Source organism: Euleptes europaea, chromosome 14 (genome assembly GCF_029931775.1).
Source record: "Euleptes europaea isolate rEulEur1 chromosome 14, rEulEur1.hap1, whole genome shotgun sequence".
NCBI classification, from domain to species: Eukaryota; Metazoa; Chordata; class Lepidosauria; order Squamata; family Sphaerodactylidae; genus Euleptes; species Euleptes europaea.
Genome location: NC_079325.1, coordinates 49,366,802 through 49,389,666, shown reverse-complemented (window position 1 = coordinate 49,389,666; position 22,865 = coordinate 49,366,802). Strand labels below are relative to the sequence as shown.

The window sequence follows — 22,865 nt, the reverse complement described above, 5'->3', positions numbered from 1 at the left end:
ATAGCCCTGGGGCTGGCCAAACTGAGCAGCCCCAGTGGCATCACAAGCCAGTGCTTCAAGGGCCACTTGGCTGAGGAGCACCAAAAATGGGCATTAGTGCTTCTTCCTCAAAATGGCAGCAGTGTGGGTAGGTGGCAATTTCTGAACTGCTTCCAACAGCCATTGTTGATTAAAAGTCTAAGCCAAGTGGCCCCTGAGGTACCACTTGCTCTGCTTGTTCCAGGCCACCAGTGGTCCCCTAACAAAGAGGGCCACTGGGACGTTTACCTATAAGTTAAATAGACAGCCTGCTTTCTAGTGCTGGTTAAGAACATAAGAAAGGCCATGCTGGATCAGACCAAGGCCCATCAAGTCCAGCAGTCTGTTCACACAGTGGCCAACCAGGTTCTTCTAGGAAGCCCACAAGCAAGACAACTGCATTAGCATTATCCTGCCTGTGTTCCACAGCACCTAATATAATAGGCATGCTCCTCTGATCCTGGAGAGGATAGATATGCACCATGACTAGTATCCATTTTTATTAGTAGCCATGAATAGCCCTCTCCTCCATGAACATGTCCACTCCTCTCTTAAAGCCTTCCAAGTTGGCAGCCGTCACCACATCCTGGGGCAGGGAGTTCCACAATTTAACTATACATTGTGTGAAGAAACACTTCCTTTTATCTGTGTTGAATCTCTCACCCTCCATCTTCAGCAGATGGTTGCAGAAAGACACTCGCTTGTCCTTGAACTTGAGTGGCATGGATGTAGATCTCCAAAGTGCTCTTGCAGGGGGAAAGTATGTGTTTAACTTGGGACACTATTACAGTAATCTAGGTTTAGCTCAGCATTTTTTGAATGATCAGGTGTTTGGTGGGTAGCACTGTGGAATTGTGGGTGTCCAAATCCCAATAAAGGTCACAAACTGGAAAGAAAAAAGGCAGCTGCCCAGGTAAAGAAGGGTCAACAGGGGAAAGGGTACAGGGCAAATTTTTAATCATTCAGATTTTAGTCTTGCTTTCCTTCTTTTTTTCAGGGACCTCCTGGCCCTCATGGGAATCCTGGCCGGCCTGGTCCACCTGGCCTTAAGGTAAGTGAAATTCGGGGGTTAGGCCTACGGGTGTTGACATTAGAGCTGCCAGGTCTCCTGCCCAGAAGATTTCATTCTTGACCTCTGCTTAGTATGGTGGTGGGAGAAAACTGGTGTCACTTCGACACCGCAATGTCACTCCTCATTTGAACCCAGAACTGATGCTGTCACATTGGAGTGACACTCTAGGATTCCATCAACAGTCTATGGTAAAACCATAGTGTTTCAGGAAATACAACAACAGTTCCCTGACGTGATGATGTCACTTCCGGGTTTGTGCCGGAAGTGATGTTGCGGCATCGGAGTGATGCCAATTTATATGTCCCTGCCCCCCAAAAGCTCCTGCCGGTTGCCCTCACTGGGCTGGCAACCCTAGCTGATATTAGAAAAGCAGCCTCCAGAGATCTGATGCTGGGAATTAACAGCCAGGGAGGAATATTGGCCTTGTCTTCCTGGCTGCCACCAGAAAATAGGTTTTGTTAGGTGGACCGCTGACCTTAGGCTGAAATCGCATGTGCATCCTAAAGCTCCAGGAAGATTGCAATATGATCATAAATGCACCTTCTTTGAGCGGCTGTCGGATAGCTCAGGAAATGCAGACCAACCACATTCAAAACGGCTTTCTGTTCACACGTGCAGACCAACCACGGAAGAACTGAAAAGCACTTTAAAGGGCAATATTGAACAGAATTTTAGCCAGCGTTGCAATTGTGTTCATTCTTAGGTTTAGGCTGCTTCTTGCATGTGCAAGATTAGGGAAGGTGTTTATAAAAGGATATCTCTGGGTCGAAAACAGTAGATTTAGAAGTTCATGGCCAGTTCAAGGAAAACTCATTTCTTTTTCTTTTTCCTTCCTTGTTCTCCCCCCCCCCTTTCCTCCCTTCGTCAGCTAGTGTGCTCTAATACACTCTTGATGATCTGGAAAAAGATTTCCACTAAACTGGCCAGTTGCCTCTGTCTGATTGAGAATTAGGCACTGGAGATGTGTTGGCGGGCAGCAGCTGTTCTGAATTTAAAGGCCCTGTTATATAGTCAGAAAAAGGGAGGCTGTTAAAAAAAGAACAAAAACCTACTACATTGTAGCCTGTCTTATTTATGGTTCTTCTCAATTACTTCCAGATCATACTACTTAGTGTAATTGAAAAAATAAAAATAAAAATCCTATTTTATAAGTCAGAATGAACAGCTATCATCTTTGCTGCTGGCTGTGCAAAGCCAAGCAGAGATCTACCCCAGACAAGGTGTTCTTGTGTGCTACCTTCTCAGTTTCCAGCATTTAGGGGCTTAGCATCATACTACTTAGTGTAATCATGCTACTTAGTGTAATTTTAAGAACAAATCCTATTTTATAAGTCAGAATCAAAAGCTATCATCTTTGCTGCTGACTGTGCAAAGCCAAGCAATCTCCCCCAGTCAAGGTGTTCTTGTGTGCTACCTGCTCAATTTCCAACATTATGGGGCTTAGCGTGAAAAATCTTCCTCTCTTCTAAGAATGGTATCGTAATTTTTGCAGCCGCAGCGGTGACTGGGTGCTGGACCAGTAACTGAGACCACACTATGACTGGGTTGGATTGGATTAGAGCAATGAATGGATCCATGGCACTGAGCAACCTTCCTGCCTCCCGATGGACAAAACCCATCCCAGTCTGCCCACTGAAGGAAAAACACCTGGGATGGCAGCTATATTGGAACACTTGGCCGCAGGCCCCCATGTGATCCCCCTGCCACCTGGGGGCGAGGAGATGCCAGCAGCCCACAAGCTGGGCATGCCTCGTTAAACAATGCCCCCAAGACCCCTTAATGGGGACCCCAACTGGGATGATGGGCACACAAGCCCAATCTTCACCCCAAAGGATCCAGCCCAATGCTAAAACCACCTAGCTAGTGCTGACAGTAGCAAAAAAGGAACAGAACAATTAACAGCCACAGCATAAACCACAGACCCTCTCAAATGAGAACCGGTAAAATGCAGGTAACTGAGGCAGCCACCTGATTGGCCGGCTGGCAGGGAATGCTGCAGGGGCTCGTGCAAGTTGCAAGGGGCCTGAAAACGCTGGCCAAGATGGTGCCTGGTCCCCGCAAGCCGACAACCCCCGCAGGGTGCAAATGGGGTCCCTGATAAGTCTGATCTGGAGAACCGGGTTTGATTCCCCGCTCCTCCACATGAGTGGAGGACGCTAATCTGGTGAACTGGATTTGTTTCCCCACTCCTCCACATGAAGCCAGCTGGGTGACCTTAGGCTAGTCACAGTTCTCTTAGAGCTCTCTCAGCCCCACCTACCTCACAGGGTGTCTGTTGGAGGGGAAGGGAAGGTGATTGTAAGCTGGTTTGATTCTTCCTTAAGTGGTAGAGAAAGTCGGCATATAAAAACCAACTCTAGGTATGTTGGCTAAATGGATCCTCCCATGTTCAGAGGCAATATACCTATAAATATTGGTTACTGTGGGGCAAAAGTAGATGAGAACCACTGCTTTCATTCTGCTATTCAGAGCTTCTTGGAAGCATCTGCTTGGCTATCACTGAAAAGAGGATGCGGGACTACTTGGATTTTATGATATAAAATACATTTGGAGTGTAAGAGTAAAATGCAATCCTCCATTGAAAATGCCTTCCCAAACCTGTTTGCTTGGAAAAGGAAGTATGCTGTGTAAACTCGTTTTTTCACTTTTGTGGGTGGATGGGCAGGTGAAGAGAAATTTGACTATAATCTGGTGAATTAACAAGGTTTTGATGTAGCAGGATGCTTCGTTGCATAGATGAAAATTTGTGCTTAATTAGTTTGGACAGATAGCGAAAGGGGTGCGGCTGCTGCCTGTTTCCTTCCAAGTAAAAATTCTCCCTAACGCGAAGTATCAGTTAGGATTGTGCTTTAACACAGTGCATTTTCTGGCTGCACCCTTACATGCGTCAAAAGAAATGCTTACAGCTTACTTGTGTGGCAGTGGTCTATATTTTGGTCTCATTTTCCCGATTAAAAAAAAATCAGACTCTTTACAAGGACAGAGAAGTTGACCATCCGTTTTGGCTCAGCTGCCAGGTTGTCAGTGTCTCCACCGCTGCCTTACTGCTCGGCGTCTCCTTTGTTCCTGACAGCAGCCGCGGGTGACTTTGTGTGTTTAGTTGGTGAAGCTTCTGATAGTGTCAGAGAATCTCTGGTTTGACAGGAACATCTGTTAGCGCTGGAGATGAGCTTCCTGCCTCATTAGCTGGCGAGGAAAAGGGAAAGCGCTGCTTCCTGATGACCCGGTGGAGCACTCAAGGGGCATTCTGGGGCTGGCTTGGGTGGGTGGCTGGAGGGCTTTCAGATGCTTTTGGAAGAAGCCGTTGCAGGAGTAACACTTACAGCTCTCCTGTGAGCTGACATGCTTGAATGTTTCCTGCAGTTCGGGGTTGGCCTGCTTTTCCCATAATGATAGAGCGAGGCTGTGCTTCCGTTGGGAGCGTGGCCTTGGCAGCTGGGAGCTTTGATGTATTAAACATTGCTTGCAGTTGGGAGTACGAGGAGATCTGTTTCTAATTGCAGAGGTTATAAGTTTTGCAGGTTTTCATGTGGGCAAGAGGCAAGTGCAGTATGTTGTAGAGCAGAGTCGCTCAATTCACTTTTGGGACTGGCCAGACTTCCACTTGACCTGCTCCCCCAGGGGCCAACACTCAGGTATTGTCAATCTACGGCTACTGTGGCTACTGGCACATCAGCCTCCATTGCCGTGTTTCCTTTGGATATCATATCCCCACCCCATTCTATATAGCGGTGTGTGTTGGGGGAGTGGCTTTTGAAGAATGATTTTTTGCAGGAAAATTGCAGGAGTGGAAAAGGAAGTCCCTCCAACTGTACCAGTTTGCCACTGCAGATTATGATCTGTGTGTGTGTGTGTGTGTGTGTGTGTGTGTGTGTGTGTGTGTAAAGGGCCGTCAAGTCGCACCCGACTCATGGCGACCCCTTATGGGGTTTTCATGGCAAGAGACTATCAGAGGTGGTTTGCCAGTGCCTTCCTCTGCACAGCAATCTGGACTTCCTTGGTGGTCTCCCATCCAAATACTAACCAGGGCTGACCTTGCTTAGCTTCTGAGATCTGACGAGATCAGGCTAGCCTGGGCCATCCAGGTCAGGGCTATGATCTCTACACTTAATAAAATATGACACTGGAGGGGGAAAATCACATGTAACTTGTGCATTGACCATTGCTTGGCTCTCATTGTGCTAGGCTTGGGCAGTATAAAAGTTAGTGCCTCCATACAGAAGTACTAACCTTTCTGCAGATGGCATAGACAAATGGCTCCCAATGTCACTGTCTCGTTCATTGACCTGCGTCTTTTCTATAAGCATTGAAGAAATATTTATTTGAATATTTATTTTATTTGCCTCATTTTTAGCCCGCCCTTCTCAGTGGGACTCAAGGCAGATTACTTACAAAATGTAATATAATTAACATAGCCACATGTCTACCACAGATAGGGAGGGGTGGGGAAAGTCCTAATCTTGCAAAACCTCTTCTGCTTGGCTGTGTCACAAATCTCCCCACCCCCCTGCGCCTTTTGCACGTCTTTGAAGTTAGTGCTGTATGTACGGGTCATGAGTGGGACTGTTCATATTCAGCATTGTATTTAAAATAAAGTGCACCATTACAAGAAAGGGAAGAAGGAGGGACACATGAAGCTGCCTTCTACTGAATCAGACCCTTGGTCCATCAAAGTCAGTATTGTCAGACCTGCAGCGGCTCTCCAGGGTCTCAGGCAGAAGTCTTTCACATCACCTACTTGCCTGGTCCCTTTAACTGGAGATTCTGGGGATTGAACCTGGGACCGTCTGCATGCCAAGCAGATGCTCTGCCACTGAGCCACAGCCCCTCCCAATGAGGAAAATGCAAACTACCTTGATGACAAAGGATAAATGCAACCCCTTTAAGGTGTGCATCAAGTTCCAGGCTTCTCCAAACGATGGGTGTTGTAATGGGCACTGGAACTGTGCCAGTCCCTTTGCTGTGATGGATGGTGGTCTAAATGAGCTGGCAGACCCTACAGAGGTGGCATAGCACATTTGGTACAAAACAAACAACGATAGCACCAAACTGTGGTGCTAGGTTAGACTACTGCAACATGTTGCATGTAGGGCTGCTCTTGAAGACTATTTGGATGCTTCAGCTTTTTCAGAATACAGCAGCCAGGACTTGCTAGTCTGAAAATATTTTGCCAATATTCAAAGATGCCACTGAGGATGCTTCCAAATTTCAAAGCTCTGCTGTTTTTACTAAAATAAATAAATATTTGTTTTGCTTTTCCCTTGTATGAATCAAACTCTGTTCCCTTATATTGAATTTTCCCCATTGCGCTTTTTTGCATCAGTATTATGTGAGTGTGTGTATGTGTGTGTATAAGGAACACAAGCAACAAAAATCGATGAAATTAAAAGATTCTCAGTAAGAACAGCCAAAAGCAAAAAGAAATGAAAAGGGCCATTTTCATACATCCCTAATCTAAGAGCCTCTGCTTTGCATGCAGAAGATCCCAAGTTCAATACCTGGCATCTCCAGAGGGAAAGATCAGGTAGTAGGTGATGTGAAAGACCTTTGCCTGAGACCCTGGACAGCCACTGCTAGACTGAGTAGACAATACTGACCTCAAATAATTAAATGATGGACTATGCTAAACTACACTTGACCAATGGTCTGGCTCAATATAAGACAGCTTATGAAAGAACAGCACCTGAGACTCCGGAGAGCTGCTGCAAGTCTTGAGTAGACAATACTGACTTTGATGGACAGATTTTCTGATTCAGTGTAAGGCAGCTTCACATGTGTGTTCATGTGTGTGGATTCCATTTAGGTTTCAGGCACAATTAATAATGGAGGGTTGAATATATGAACACATGAAGCTGCCTTAAACTGAGTCAGACCCTTGGTCTGTCAAAGTCAATATTATCCACTCAGGTAGGCAGCAGGTCTCCACGGTCCCAGACAGAGCCTTTCATATTGCCTAATACTTAATCCTTTCTTGTGGAGGCGCTGGGATTTGAACCTGGGACTTTTGGCATGCAAAGGAGATGAGCTGTCACTGAGCCCCAGCAGCTCCCCATGATTCGATCTGTGAAACTCTAAACAGTTTGGGGACCAAGGTGTCTGCTCTTATTGTGCTTTGGAGGTCCGGCTCCAGGTACCTTAGGTGGGTGATGACTTCAGGTATGGCCTTCTCTCAGGTGATGCCAGTTTACCACCTTCTCCCTGGGAGAAATTTAGCTGGGTGCTAACTCTATTGTCCCTTGAGCAATAAGTCAAGACAGTTTTATCCTCCCGTGAATTTGGGGGACTGACAGCTCGCTGTAGCTTTTTCTTTCTATTTTAGTTTCAGTTCGTTTTGTTTTGATATTGTGGTGGCTACTATAATGTTTGGGAAGGCAGCATGGTATAGCCCAAACTCGTCGGCTCTTGGAAGCTAAGCAGGGTCAGTACTTGTAAGGGAGACCACCAGGGAAGTCTCTGTAGGGGACGGCAATGGCAAACCACCTCTGCTTCTCACTTACTTTGAAAGCTTCTTGCTGGGGGTTGCCCTAACTCGGCTATGACTTGACAGCACTTTACACACAGTCACTCAATCACTCAATCAATCAATCAATCAATCAATCAGGGTTTTTTCAATGAGATGATTCCTCCCAACTTCCTTTTCAGGTTTCCTTTTCTGAGGAAAAAGTCCTAGGCTCCAGATGTCTCTATTTTCCAGGAACTGTTTCTATTTTCTGGTCCCTGGTATATCAGGGTCCCAGATTTGCCCTTATTTTTGTGTTTGCTGGATGTGTTGTGACAATGCTGGTAGTGTGGGTTTCTTGTGTTTTTGTTCTTAGCAGTGCAGGACTTTCCCATGCTCTCCATGTGTTTATTTAGTAAATTTACATACTACCTTTTTTGCTTCAAAAGAAGCACCCAAGACAGCCAACCGTCAATGAAAACAACACCATATAAATAGTTTCAGATGGGGAGCCAGGTTGATCTGCCGTAGAAGAGCCAGATTCAAGTCCAGTGGCACCTTAAAGACCAACAAGTTCTCCAAAGCATACACCTTGGAGAGTCAAAGCTCCCTTTATTAGACACATGTAGGAATTGAATAGAATCATAGAGATGGAAGGGGCCGTACAGGCCATCTAGTCCACCCCTCTGCTCAATGCAGGATCAACCTAAAGCATCCTTGACAAGTATAGAAGAGATCCCTGAGTCTCTTATATAATACACCCCTCCTAGGTTCTGACTGAGATATAAAAGTTCAGGATATCCTTGTATCTGATGAAGGGAACTTTGACTCTCAAAAGCTTATACTCTGGAAATCTGTTTTGGTCTTCAAGGGGCTACTGAACTCGAATCCAGCCCCATATAAACACAGAAATATCTGTGAAATAATTGACAGCATTAAGTTCTCAAGGCTGTTACTGATTTCATTCAAAGTCCTGTGTGAATAGAAACTTTTTCAAGTTTTCCTTGAAGTTTATGCGGATTGTTCCATAAGTTCTACATATTAGGGACAGCAAGCAAAGAGTCCTCCTATGTGAGTCTACCAATCAAGTCTCAGGTAACATGGCTGTCACCTGGCTTCAGTGGCTGACCGTGAAACCTGGGCAATTTCTTATGGGTGGAGAAATTGGCGAGTGGATGCACTTTTACTCTGGTGTAGGGTTGCCAACCTCCAGGTACTAGCTGGTGATCTCCTGTTATAACAACTGATCTCCAGCCGATAGAGATCAGTTCACCTGGAGAAAACGGCCTCTTTGGCAATTGGACTCTATGGCATTGAAGTCCCTCCCTTCCGCTAATCCCACCCTCCTCAGGTTCCTGCCCCAAAAACTTCTTGCCGGGGGCAAAGAGGGACCTGGCAACCCTACGGGAACTTAGTGTTCATGTGTATATATTTATGAGCACACATACCAATGTGTGCTCATAAATATATACACATGAACACTAAGGTCCCGTGCGGTGTATAGCCTGCCATATCATCTTCTTCAATGGGGAGGTTGATTTTCGTTTGCCAGTGATGTAATATAGGATGATTCTGTTTCTTAAATATATTTCTTTACCCCAAACAACAAACCTCCTCCTCATGGGCTTTTAATCCAGTGCAGGGCAAGTGAATGAATTCAGCCAGGCAGTCTTTTATAATGTGTAACCGGAAGGAGTTGAACTTGCTGAAACGAATGAGACCTCATTTGCAAATAGGCTCCCCCCACCCCATGTGTCCCTATTTCCATCTGTGAAATGCTAGAAGTTCTGGAAACAGCTGCCTGTAAGTGTTTTAGTGTTACTTGTGAATGCAGCTGTAATCTTTGGGAAACGTTTTCTGATCCTTTGATTTTTGGGTGCAACACAGAGTGACAAATGTTCCCGGTCTTTAAATAAATGTTGTAAAAGGGAAAGAGAAATTAATGGATACATATACGAGCTGCTTACGCAAGATAAGGATTTTCCCTCTCCCTCTTCTCCCCCCCCCCCACACACTTTGAGGACGTTTCCTTGCCACTCCCTATACGAGCAAAGCCCACAATTTGCTCCAAGGCCTGTATTGAGGATGCTACAGAAAAGGAACTCCAGCTATGATAACAGCTGCATGCAAAGTGGAATTATCTGCATGACTTCATTTACCGCTTGGCAAAGCTGTAGGTCTTCATTCAGAATTTGGGCAGCTACATCTGTACTGAATCAGCAGTGCTCTCTGCAGTCTGTTTTTCAAAAAAGTCCCCCAATAATATATCTCCACTTGGATCGGTTTGTGGTGTATTTTGTGTGTGTTAGGGTGGGGGTGGGGAGGCACTGAGAAACAAGTGGATGATTTGCGGGAATTGGAAGGAAGTGTGAGACCAGGCTGATGCTGCCCAGAGATGATTAGGAATCCCTTCTCATCCAGCTGTTTTTCCATGACTGGGAAAATATTGGTAAATATTTTTTTTTTTGGTAACATGAAAACCCTTTTTACAAAATTTATACAATAGCGATTTTCTGATGAGAATCTCCAAAGCACTTTGCAACCATTTTAATTTCCCGACATGATTAGGCAGTTAAGGATAAAATTTCCACTTTACAGACGGGCCAGAGGTGAAGTTGAGTAACACCAAATGCTCTAGACAATTCAATATTGTGGAAAAACTGAGGGCTGCCAAGCATTTCTAAGCGTGCTTAGTTGATTCAAGCAGTAATTTTGATCCCAGGGCATGGGCTGCGGACCATGGCAAAAAATATACTAACCTAAAACCCTGCTTCATAAAACCATCCACAAGATTACAAATGGCCACATAATAGAAGGCAAGATTTCAGTACCCACAAGATCATCCTGGGCATTCGGTGGCTGGAGCTCCCAAATAATTTTATTTTGCCAATAGAAGCTGTGCGGAAGTCCGATTCAGATCGGGACTGTGGTATAGGGGCAGGTAGCTTTAATCATGCACTTCCCTGCACCATCTTCCTCACTGAAACAACTATGGGGCAAAGATACAGGTAGTCCTATGGGGCAAAGAGCAGCTCTACAGGTCCAGATCAGATGGTGGTGGAAAGTGCCATGAAGTCACAGCTGACATATGGCGACCCTGTAGGGTTTTCAAGGCAAGAGAGGCTCGGAGGTGGTTTGCCATTGCCTGCCTCTGAGAGGACTGTGACTGGTCCATGGTCACCCAGCAGGCTTCATGTGGAGGAGTGGGGAATTGAACCCAGTTCTCCAGATTAGAGTCCGCTGCACTTAACCACTACACCACGTTGGCTTTCTCCATATTAGGTAGGGAAAACGATATAGGAAAAAGGAAGGCGTTAACTACCCCCTCTCTGGGCACTGTGGACCCAGTCTGCAGAGGGCCCCTGTGTGGTTTCTTTGTACAGTGGAGAAATGTTTAGGATCTCTGATCGTGGAACTCCTAGCATACGCGCACACAAAATCAAATAGATCTGAAAATCATGTAACCCTCAATATATTTGGGAATCCAAAACATGCACATGTGTAGGGTTGCCAACCTCCAGGTGGTAGCTGGAGAGCTGCAACTTGGCAATTGGACTCTGTGGCATCCAAACCCTGCCTTCCTTAGGCTCTGCTCCCAAAAATCTCCAGGTATTTCCCAACCTGGAGCTGAAAACCCTGCACATGTACTTAGCCATAAGCCACAAGTGCCAATGGGCAAGTAGCAGGGCAAGTAGCACTCCCTGAGGCCGTACCAGAAAATTGTGTGTGTGTGTGGGAAGGCTTAACCCACCCCCCCCGTACCCCGTGGTCCCGATCTGAATCTTCCTGCACATGCTTGGGAATGTTGTTCTGTGCAAAAAACATTCAACACATGCATCTGATCGCCAGGATGCAGGGAAAACGTAGTAAGTAGTTAGGCCCTTAATGAACCATTGACCGGGAGCTAGGGTTGCCAGCTCCGGGTTGGGAAACACCTGGAGATTTTTGGGGCGGAGCCTGGGGAGGGCAGGGTTTGGGAAGGGGAGGGACTTCAATGCCATAGAGTCCAATTGCCGAAGCTGCCATTTTCTCCAGGTGGACTGATCTCTCTTGGCTGGAGATCAGTTTTAATAGCAGGAGATCTCCAGCTACTACTTGGAGGCTGGCAACCCTACTGGGAGCTTGAATTTGAGGAAGACCAGAGGCAGCCCACAGGAATGCCACTGCATCTGCAAGGAGGTGCTTAGGCCAGTAGTTTACTCACTTGCTGAGCATAGCATGAAAACACTGACTTTGGTAGGGACTAACCATGCATTCCTGAGAGGAATGCCTGCACCGGGTTTAGGAGGCAACACAGCGGCACTGCCTCCTAAGGAGGTTTTGGCCCTGCCAAAATCCGTGTAACCCTAAAAGGTGGCGTATCTTGGCTCCCCAAAAAGGGGGCGTTCCTGAGCCGTGATGGCTTAGGAGGCCACCTAACGATGGCCCTGCTCCCAGGCCGGTGCCGTGACATCCCGGGAACGCCTCCTGGGATGCCGGGACACCCCGGGAACGCCTCCCGGGACGCCGCGGCGGCCTTTGCCAGCGACTGGTGTCCGGGCCGTCATGCCAGCGTTGGAGCTACAAACGCCGGTGTATGCTGCCTGGACACCAGTGCTGGGGGCCCTTGCGCCGGTGCAGGCCTTCGCCGGCCTCCAGAGGACTTTCGTCCTGGCTCAGGAATGCACGGTTAATATTGCAAATTGCCATTTTTTCCAGCTATAACTCAGATCATGAAAGGGAGCAGGAAATCATGCATAAATTTGCAGACCCGTCTTTATGCATCACACAAGAGTTGGCTGCTTGTGTGAGAAGTTACCTGTGGAGACGGCAGCCGACTTGTTCATTGGAAATTACTCACAGGATAATAGGTTAAATTACAGATACATCTTCCTATATAAAAGCCTTTCAGTATTGTGGAAATGTCAGCAAAACTTTGACGCTTAACAGATTGATTGTGGCAGAAGAGTCTGTACCTTTAGGTAAATGATATTGTATATATTAACATTTTCCTTGATATTGTATATATTAACATTCATTATGCTTTCAGTGAGGCAGTGCATTTTTAAAAATCTTTTATTTCCACTGTATGGTAGGTTAATATTTATTCCCAATTTGTAAAAGAGAAACTGAGGCACCCAACTGAAGGAAGGTTGCATTAGGAAAGGACAGCTTCGTACAGTTTTTTTCCAGACATGGGGAAGGGAGGAATTATTCGAACCCTAAGTAAGTACTCCCTGGCAGTAGGAGGAGCTGCAGAGAGGAATTTGGAATTAGGTCCCAGTACGCAGCGAGACCATTCCCGCTCTGTGTACTTGAATAGCCAGTGATCTGTAAAGCTTTGGGCCCATAAAATATGATTTACAGCTACAGATGTTCTAAAACCCAATCTTAGCAGCCAGCCCCTTCGGAGAAATTCAGATGTGCATTTGGTAACAGTGGCCTCTTCGTTGTGTGGACTGGTTCCAAAGTACAGGGGGACAATTCCCCCCTTCCCCAGTCTTTTATATTCACTAATTCCCTTCGAGTCCCCCATCTGGGCAGGGGAAGCTGTACGTCATTTCTGTGCTTTAAGGCTACAAGCTGTTTGGTGGAATGGATGTCAGGGCTTACCCGAGGTGATGAGCTCATAGCGTACTCTTCCCATGGCTTAGCGTTTCCAGATAACATGGTGGCTAGTTCTTACGGGCCCACCTTTTTCAAATGGCTGGAAGATGGTGAACCATCTGGCTAGGGTTACCAACTGCAAGCTAGCGTGAGTTGGGCTTGCAAATCCACCCTTTGCAAGCAAATCCACCCTTGGCAAGCCCAATTGCCAAAGAGGCCATTTTCTCCAGGTGAACTGATCTCTATCGGCTGGAGATCAGTTGTAATAGCAGGAGATCTCCACCTAGTACCTGGAGGTTGACAACCCTAGTCTAGTTTGGTCCTGAATCACTATACTCCACAGGCTAGCCTAGATTTATATTGGTGGTCTAGAACAGGGTCCCAGGCAACCAGTACCGTGGGAGCTACTTTTAAATTTTTACTGTATGTATCTCCTTTCTCTTTCTCTCTCTCTGTCTACCCTGCTGCTACTTTTACCTTTTCTTCCCATCTCTGTTTGTTTCTAGAAAAACAGCAATCTCTAAATAAAAAAAAAATGGTATTCATGCTATTTTTGTCAGCAGTAACAAGAAGGGACAGCACCAAAAGCGGAAGATGGTACTCAGGTGTATGTGTGGGAATGTTTCTGCATACTTAGTATGCAGGAAAATATAGCTTGGCTTTAGTCCGTGTATCTTGTTTTATCTGGCCAAGGGCTGCAAATAAACTTTATCTATCTGTCTGTCTATCTGTCCAAATTAACCAAAGACCCTCCTCCCTTCCCCCACAAAGACTCTGACCAGGTGTGGACCGAGTATGCACCATGAGGTAAAGCAGCTGAGAGTTGGTTAAAAGAAAAAGCAGCGGAGAAACCGTCCTGCTAAATCCTCTAATAATTTATGGAGGAGTGCTTGAATTCCCAACCCCCCACCATCTTACCGTATGATTCCTCCCACGCTCCCATTTTGTATTTGTATTACATATTACAATAAATTACCCATTGGAACATCAGTTGATGTTTTGCCTGTATGTTTTAACTTTAGGATGGGGCATGACCCATGTGGGTTTCTACGCACCACCTGAAAATCGGTGTTGTAGAGAATTTCTCTTTTTGGGTTTGTGTCTGTGCTGGAAACCACGAGAGTCCTTCTGAGATTGTGTTAAGCTTTACTCTGTCTTTCAGGGCCAGAAAGGAGATCCTGGATGGTCCCCTGGAAAAGCGCGGAATGGTCCAAAGGTAAACCTTCATTCATTAAAGCAATCAGGGATGATGGATGGCTTGGCTTTGCAATTTGAGTTGAACTTTGTATGTAGAAATTGTCACTTGATACTACGGCCATCACATTTTCAAATTTATTTTCCCTACCAAGTTTTTTTTTTTTTTAAGGAGACCCTGGCTAAGGCTGCTTTCAGACTCCGGTGCAAAAATGTGCCCCTGCCACATCAGCAGCAGCAGCAAGTGATCCAGGAGCATCTGGGAATGGCATCCACCCCCACCCCATTTATACCCCATTGCTGCTCCCACCACCCCCACTCCTCCCCCTTTCCCCTGGTTGTGACTTTGTGAAAGCACAGATGCTACAGCAATTGTGCCAGGCCATACTGGGACCTGGGAACCCTTCACCCCCACCTTCCCTTTGTTTTGTCTTTCCCTGCTGAGCCATTCTGTAATCTTGCAAGGGAGCCAGGGAATGGAAAACAGGCCTCTGACAGTGCATTCCTAAGGAGAGTTACTCCAGTCTAAGCCCATTCATTTCAATGGGCTTAGACTGGAGTAACTCCTCTTAGGAATGCACTGTAAAGGGCTAAAAGGGGAGGGAGTGGCGCACGGTAGCAACCTGCCCTGTGCCATTTTGTAAGTGGAGCTTAGCTCCCCCCCCCATGGCAGCTATGTATGGGATGTCCAGATAAGATGTTCCATGAGCAGTCACTACCTTGAAGTTCCTCCTTTAAACCAGAGAAAATCCAGTTTTGCTTTTTACCAGATTAAAGGGAGGAATGCCTTAAAAGGAGGAATGTCCCCGGAATGCCTTGAGTCATGCTCAGAACAAGCACAACATCATGCGGATGTTCCCCTTAAATCTGGGTTCTTCCTGTGTTCTGTGTGGTGAAAAATCCCCTTCTGGAGGCACCCTTAGGTCTTTTATGCATGGCTGTTTCACTCGCGGTAACCCCTCCGGCGACTTCGGGGCTTTGTGTTGATTATGCATGCCGTTTCCGACCATCAGAGGTAGCCTCACTCTCCCCCTGCTTTCCCCCGCGTGTTGCCCACGTTTTCAGAGAGCTGTTTTATCTCGAATTTGAAAATGCAAAACATGGGGAAAGGCAGGGGGAGAGCGAGGCAACCTCTGACGGTTGGAAACGGCATGTATAATCAACACAAAGCCCCGAAGTCGTCGGAGGGATGACAGCGAGTGAAACAGCCATGCATAAAAGACCTAAAACTTCTGAGGCCAGACCAAACAAACAAACAACCCACCTATATATCTGTTTGCAGGGAGATGTTGGATTAGCTGGATTGACTGGTCTTCCTGGACCACCTGGTAGAAAGGTAAGAGCGCTTTATGTTTGACACAATCCATTGGGCGGTGGAGCCTCTGAATTCTGCAGGGGGGAAGGTGTTTTTTGGTTGTATGTGTGCATGATTTGGAATGGATAAATGCCTGAGCGTGGGTGGGATAAGAACCCCTTCCCTTTCAGTTCCCTGCTCCAAAGCACCTCCTCTCCTAAGTGGCTTTTCCTGTTGTTGTTTTAAGAAGGGCTGTTGAGCTACTGGTACACTGTTTGTGTGTATCATGTAGTTTGGCTGAAACTCCTGGATTCTTGTCAGGCAGGACAAGTGTTTCCAGCAGAAGAACAGCCTGTATTGTGCACACTCCCCCCCCCCCACACACCTTAAAAGTCAGACCCCAGAATTTAGGCAAAAGTCAGTGCAGGGATTTAAAAAGGAGTATGTGTGTGTTACCTGGCAGATGCTTTTAATGGAGGCTATATTTTATTAGCCTCCTAAATTAAAAAAAATAGAGCGAAGGCTGTTGGAAAAATATTGGGAAGAAGAAATAACGCTCTAGATCCTCTGTTGGCATAGCCCCATTGCAAACACCTTGGGCTGCAGACAAGCAATGTTGTTCGCCTGCACACTTTCAGGAATGCTGCCAATATCCTGGAAGCTGGCGCAAATGAAATAAAAGAAGCAAATAAGGTTCTTTTGTAAAAGGGGAAAGGATGAACGGCCCATAGAGAAGGTTGGAGATCATTGGTACGAGGTAGAAATGTGCAGAAAAGTGTAATTTCACTCTTGATGGCTGGCTTGGCCATGCTGCTGGCTGTTCTTGCTGTTCTGGCAAAGCAGTCCTGCCAAAGGCCCTTAGGATGAACAGTGGATGAGCAGGAAGGGGGAGCTCGTGTGCGGGTGTCATTTGCTTGGGGATTGGATATTTGAGTTGCCCCAGTGAACAATGCAACTCCAGCATCTTAACTGCCTACCACTTGCTTTGCATCTGCTCCCAAAAGCTGCCTGAAGAATTTGGGGAAAGATCAGAGAAAGCATCTTTCGATCTGGCCATTTTGCTGAGGCCAGGTTATGCCTGTGCTTTCTTCTCAAAGCTTGTTCTGCAGAGAGATAGTGAATGTGTTAAGTCATAACAGTGTCAGTCTTTATTACGACCCACAAATCATACTGAAGCAGAAAAAATACCTTCGTTGAGTTCGATCCCAAGGGAAGTCGGTTTCAGGTAGCTGGCTCAAGGTTGACTCCACCTTCCATCCTTCCGAGGTCAGTAAAATGAATACCCAGCTTGCTGGGGGTAAAGTGTAGAAGACTGGTGAAGGCAATGGCAAACCGCCCTGTAAACATAGTCTGCTTAGTAAACGTTGTGATGTGACTTCACTCCATGGGTCAGTAATGACCTGGTACTTGCACCTTTACCTTTTCACCTATAAAACCTCTACATACTTCACTCAAGCTAGCATATTTAACAGTTTAAGGGGTTAGAATCTGAGTCTATTATACACAGGATGTTATTTTGGCCCATATTTTCCTTTCAGAAAACAGAAACTTAGCTACCGATACAGTAGTTCTTTGGTTGCCAGTAAAATTTCAAAAGTCTTCAGAAAACAGTTTTTTTAAATCAACCAATACAGGTTCCAATAAATCCAAGTATGCCTGCACATAAAATTTGCAAGGTCATAGCTGTGGCTTCCTTCATTGGCTAGAGCAATAGAAGGTAGGAGTAAGTTTGTTTCTTACCAAATGATTGGGTAGAATACTCCCAGCATGTTTTGCCTTATATCTCAGGGCCTACAAGGGTGACAGGCTTGCTTTGGTTTGAAATGGGAGCCAGTCTAGCTTAGGGGCTAAGAGAGTGAGCTGTGATTTGGGCAGTCACCTGTTTGAATCTCATCACTTCAAGTTCTCTAGAGAACCTTTATGCATGGGTATTTTCACTCACGTTCGCCCCCGGTCTGAATCGGTTGTTCTTTGGAGTTATGCATGAGTTTTCTGTCCATTAGAGATGACCTCATGCTCAGCCCTCGCAATGTCCGGGTCTTCCCATTCCTCTGTTAACCCGACTCTTCCATCTTCCCTGCGCAAAGCCCTGGTGAAATCCCCATGCAGAAGGCAAAGTGCGGGACACGCAAGCTTGGTTTCTCTCACTGCCAATTACAAAGCAGCATGTCCAGAGGCAGGGATTCGAATAATTCCTGCTTCCTCGGAGCTCTACCTGAGCAGAAGAAAAACCTTTTAAAATTGAGGCTTGGCTTTCTCCCCCCCCCCTTCCTTTCAGATTGGGTTTGGGGGGGATTTTTTCCTCACATTAAGCACTACAATTACAAAGCCAATTACAAAGCAGCATTTAAAGGGGCGGGAACTTGATTGGAGCTTGGAGACTGCTGGTGCAGAGATTCCCAACACACAAACGACCTAGGTGGCCCTAGGCAAGTCATTCTTTCTCAGCCTTCACTCCCTCATCTTGCAGTAGGGTGGTGAGCGTACTGACCTACCTTACAGTGCAGTTGAAAGGATTGAGTGTGTAGCCCTTAAAGCGGTGGGGGTGGTAAGGATTCAAGCTGGGAATCTGAGTCAGCGAACGGCAAAAAATGGGCACCAGATGGCCAAATTCAGTCACAACTGACAACTTGACCATAAGCTCTCTGGCAAAGGGAGCTCTGGAAAGCTTATACCCCCCCAAAATCGTGTTGGTTTCTAAGGTGCTACTGGACTCGAATCTAGTGGGACCATATGGCAACCCTAGTTGGGTGGCACCGTGAGGTAAGTGTATTTCCAGAAAACCAGTGGCGTAGGAGCATTTGTGCAGAAGGCATCCAGCCTGCGTAAGCCCTTCATAGCATTGCATTCTTCTGGCTTGTCCTTTCACCGCAAAGACATTTTTTCCTTTTGTGAATAGAGTGTATCTGGATCCGCTCTTCTTTTTTCCAAATCCAAGTCACTTTTTCTGTGCCATAGTTCACACCAAAAAAAATGGCATGCCTGCCCTTTCAGGGCAGCCGTTCCAGTGGCGGTTTGGCTGTTCCCACTCTGGGTTACCCACAGTGCTCCTGTTCAGTTACGAGGTATATGAAACAGCTGACCAAACACGCAGGAGACGTTTTTGGCTGGGGAGGAAGGGCTGCTTTTTCTGAATAGCACTTCTTGATAGGGTGGCACATGTGGTTTTTTCCATAACGTTCTTCCCTTGTGGTGTTATTAGCCCATAAATTTGGTGTTATTATTTTTTTTATTGGCTCCTTATTCAGCGTACGAATATCCTGGGAACGTTTTGAAGGGAAGGAGTGCGGCCGTTTCTTCTGATCCAGATTGTACTGCTACTGTTGGCACTTCAGCAGGTTGCTTGTTCGGGGCAGCGTGGTGCAGCTGGCACTTGCCATTGGCACTGGATCAGGGCTTAGCAGTAGTTGTTTCTGTGTGACTGACTCGAGGACTAAAAAGCAGCCAGGTTTCCAGATTCTTTTGCTGGCATCTATTGAGCAAATGTGGATATTTGCATATACATACACAGGTTGGTTTCTTACAAAAAACAACCGTATATGGTTCTTCCATTTGATTTCTTTTTTTTTCCTTTATGGGGAAGATCTTTATGCAAATTTTATTGAAATTTCATTGTAAAGACTTTTTTTTGGATGGACTACAAAAGGTTTTTTTGGGAGGGGGAAAGAGAAATCAGATGACTATTTTTATTACAAGTGAATTAACCCGATCTGGCATTCCGCCTGCAAGGTTGACCTAGATCCACAATCTGTCCTTTGCATTTTCTTATTTCTCTAATTTGATAGGTTTTTTTCTACTGATGTCACCTAAACGAAAATGTTAGCTGGGTGGGGAAGCCTGGCTGTGTGATCTTTTAACCATTTTCATTAGATTTCTAACATAAGACTGTAAGAGCATCCATGCTGAATCAGACTAAAGGGCAATTGGGAAGCCTACCTTTGAGTGATCTGATATCAGTTCTGATACAAATGTCTGTTAAAAAAGCTTTGCGTTCCACCACAACCATCACCAAATTTTATCCTTTGGGGCCTTTGCTTTCTCAGTTAGAGATCATCTAATCCACCAGGGTTTATTCTGAGTTTTCCCTCACATTACGCAAACCATCTGGGTAGCATCTCTTCCCCCCATCCTTGAGCACACACAACACCAAATTTTCTAAACATCTTCTGGCAATGGAGTAGGGGTCACTGGGTGTGTGTAGGGGAGGTAGTTGTGAATTTCCTGCATTGTGCAGGGGGTTGGATTAGATTACCCTGGTGGTCCCTTCCAACTCTATGATTCTATGATTCTATTCTGTGATTCCAAAAGATGCAAAAAAGAAGTGAAAATGATACAGGAAAGAAAAATGGTTGAACGGGTATGGAAGGGCAAATGTCAGAGAAAAAAAGCATATTTATTTTCTATTTCTTACCCCCCCATCTTATTCATTTTAAGAGGCAGTCTCCCTGTGCCCAACTGCAGAAAATGTTAATTCCCATTGCACAGTGTTATCACAAAATGTGTCTAATTGCACGTTATAATAAACCCTACAGCATATGGCAAAAGCTTGACATAATATTAATGTTATTGCAATTATAATGCACATTTCACAAATACACAGTTACTTCAAATATCATAGGGAGTCTTACAGTAGCCCTGTAAGGAAGGCCAGAATTATAATATAGTTAGACAGGACACTGAGGTTGATCAATAGTGATTTACTCAAAGCATAAGACCATAAGAAGGGTCCCTCTGGACTGGACCAAAGGCCTATCTAGTTCAGCATCCTGTTTCCAACAGTGGCTAGCCAGATGTTTTTAGGAATCCCTAAAAGCGGGGCAAGAAGGCAAGAGCCCTCCCCTGTTATTTTCTTTTGTGAACTGGCATTCATGCGTTACCATTTTTTATTTTTATTACAACTAGGTCCCTCAAAAGCTGAAAGTGGGCTGGGCCTCTCTCGATCTTGGAGAAAGCCTGCTCCTAAGTGATGTTCTTAACCCTTGCATTTGGTGGTGGAGACTTGCTAAATGTCTGAATATGGTATAGGGCAGTGACATTCACTCAGTGGCTTGGGAGTCTTGTGTGGCTCTTTGACATGCCACTTGTGGCTATTTTGAGCACTGTTCCCCAATGTAGTACCCGCCCTGTGTTTCATAAAGGTTGGCAAGACCCTTGTCTTGCAGGGCATGTGGCAGGTTGTTTCCACCTTGAAATAGCTGCTGCTGGAGGAATGGGTAAGCTTGTGAGTCTCACTGAGATGCAGGCCCCGTGCCAGGGGTGGCAGTAAATGTGACTATTTTGGCTGATAGATAATTGTGAATGTAGCTCTCCATGAGGAACGGAATCAGTACCACTGATCCAGGGTCATCAGCTGAGCTGCGGTCAGTTCAGGTTGAACTTCCTTGATCTTCACAGCAGTTAAGGCCGATCAATGCGGAGAGGACTGAGAAAGGCATGGCTTTTGGGCTCCATAAAGTTTATGGAAGGCACAATGTTGGCAAACCAGAAATAACTTTGAAGGGACGGTCAAAGAGAGATGGTTCCTGGATGACAGAATGTTTCAAGCTACTAGCCCTGAAATCTGAGGTCCCTCTGAATATTAGATGACCAAACGGAACCTCCATGTCCAGAGGCAATATACCTCTGAGTGCCAGCTCTTGGGGAGCAGCAACAGGGGGAGGCTTGGGTATCTTTTCTTGTCCTGGGACATCTGGTTGGCTACTCTGGAAATAGTATGCTGGACTGGTTAGACCAGGGATGTCGAACTCAATTGTTATGAGGACCGGATATGATATAAATAGGGTTTCCAGGTCCCTCTTCGCCACCGGCGGGAGGTTTTGTGGGCCGAGCCTGAAGAGGGCGGGGTTTAGGAAGGGGAGGGACTTCGATGCCATAGAGTCCAACTGCCAAAGTGGCCATTTTCTCCAGGTGAACTGATCTCTATTGGCTGGAGATCAGTTGTAATAGCAGGAGATCTCCAGCTAGTATCTGGTGGATGGCAACCTTAGACATAAATGACATAAATGTCACTTGGTTGGGCTATACCTTCGCCAGCCCAGATTGAGAGAGAGAGTGTGTGTGTAGAGAGGTGGTGGTGGCTGCCTTGGCTGGCTCACGGGCCAGATAAGAGCTCTCAAGGGGCCAGATATGGCCCTCGGGCCTTATGTTTGACACCCCAGGATGGACTATGGATTGATCCAGAAGGGCTGTTCTTAATTGAAGAACTCAGCTTGGTTTCTTAGGGTTGCTGATACCTGATATTCCCTTCCATAGCATAGGGCTTTTTTCGGGACTTAGCCAGTAATCCCTATGTGTTGTCAGAAACGTAAAGTACTTTTTTGGATGTCGAACAGCAGCTGGAAGGTTTTCAGCTCCCCATTAAACAAGCAGTGCATCGGGTAGCGTCTTCTGTGCTCTGCTGGTAAACAGAATTCACCGCCTCTGCTTTCAGTGTCTTCCCCATCCGTTGGCGTTTTACCCTGCAGGCAAAGCCAACCTGTCACGTTGGCTCTTTTGGGATGGATTGGGAATGTTGCTGTGGATGAGGGAGCCTTCCTATCAAGAGCCACAAGGTTTCCTCTTCCAACTGTGGCCCCATTGTGATGGATTGCTCCAAATTAATCCGGAAGCATCTGGATAGGAGAGCAAACACAGACACGACTTTTCCTCCTGTCATTCCAGTTCTGTTTGAAGAGGCTCACAGCAGGGGGACACTTGCAAAGATCTTCTGGCCTCCGTCAAGGCCTCTTTCTCTCCTCCCCATCTCTGAAAGCAGCAGCAGTAATTGCTGGTTAATATGAAATATTGCCTGAAGGTACATGATGCAGCAAAGCTAAGTAGCGCTGGATCTAATTGGTGGTTTTATGGATGACGCTCAGAGAACCTTATGTGTACCGCCTTGAGCTTGCGGAAGGAAGGGAAGGCTATAACTCTAGTGAATTGTGCATTGGAAAATCCGGCAGATCATACAGCCAATATGCAGAAAGTCATGGGGAGAAATAAAGACACTTTGTAAATAAAGGTGATTAAGTTCTAAGAGTTATTACTGTTTTCCACTCAAGAGCATTCGGGGGAAAGGGGGTTCTTAGGGTTACCATATGCCTGCTGGAAACAGGCTCTTCCCATGGCTGGTCAGCCGGGAGTAGGTTTGCCAACCTCCAGGTACTAGCTGGAGATTTGCTATTACAATCTATTTCCAGCTGATAGAGATCAGTTCACCCGGAGAAAATGGCTATTTTGGCAATTGGACTGTATGGCATTGAAGTCCCCTCCCCAAACCCCAC

The 22,865-nt window shown here is 46.1% G+C and overlaps 1 protein-coding gene across 1 annotated transcript in view; it reads left to right on the top strand.

Moving 5' to 3' along the window:
* The window catches only part of COL27A1 (collagen type XXVII alpha 1 chain), a 349,655-nt gene that overhangs the window by 55,673 nt on the left and 271,117 nt on the right, over positions 1 to 22,865 (top strand). Inside the window, exons 5-7 of the mRNA XM_056860156.1 lie at positions 1,016 to 1,069; positions 14,278 to 14,331; positions 15,592 to 15,645. Coding sequence (XP_056716134.1) covers positions 1,016 to 1,069; positions 14,278 to 14,331; positions 15,592 to 15,645 — 162 coding nt within the window. The remainder of the gene's footprint in view (positions 1 to 1,015; positions 1,070 to 14,277; positions 14,332 to 15,591; positions 15,646 to 22,865) is intronic.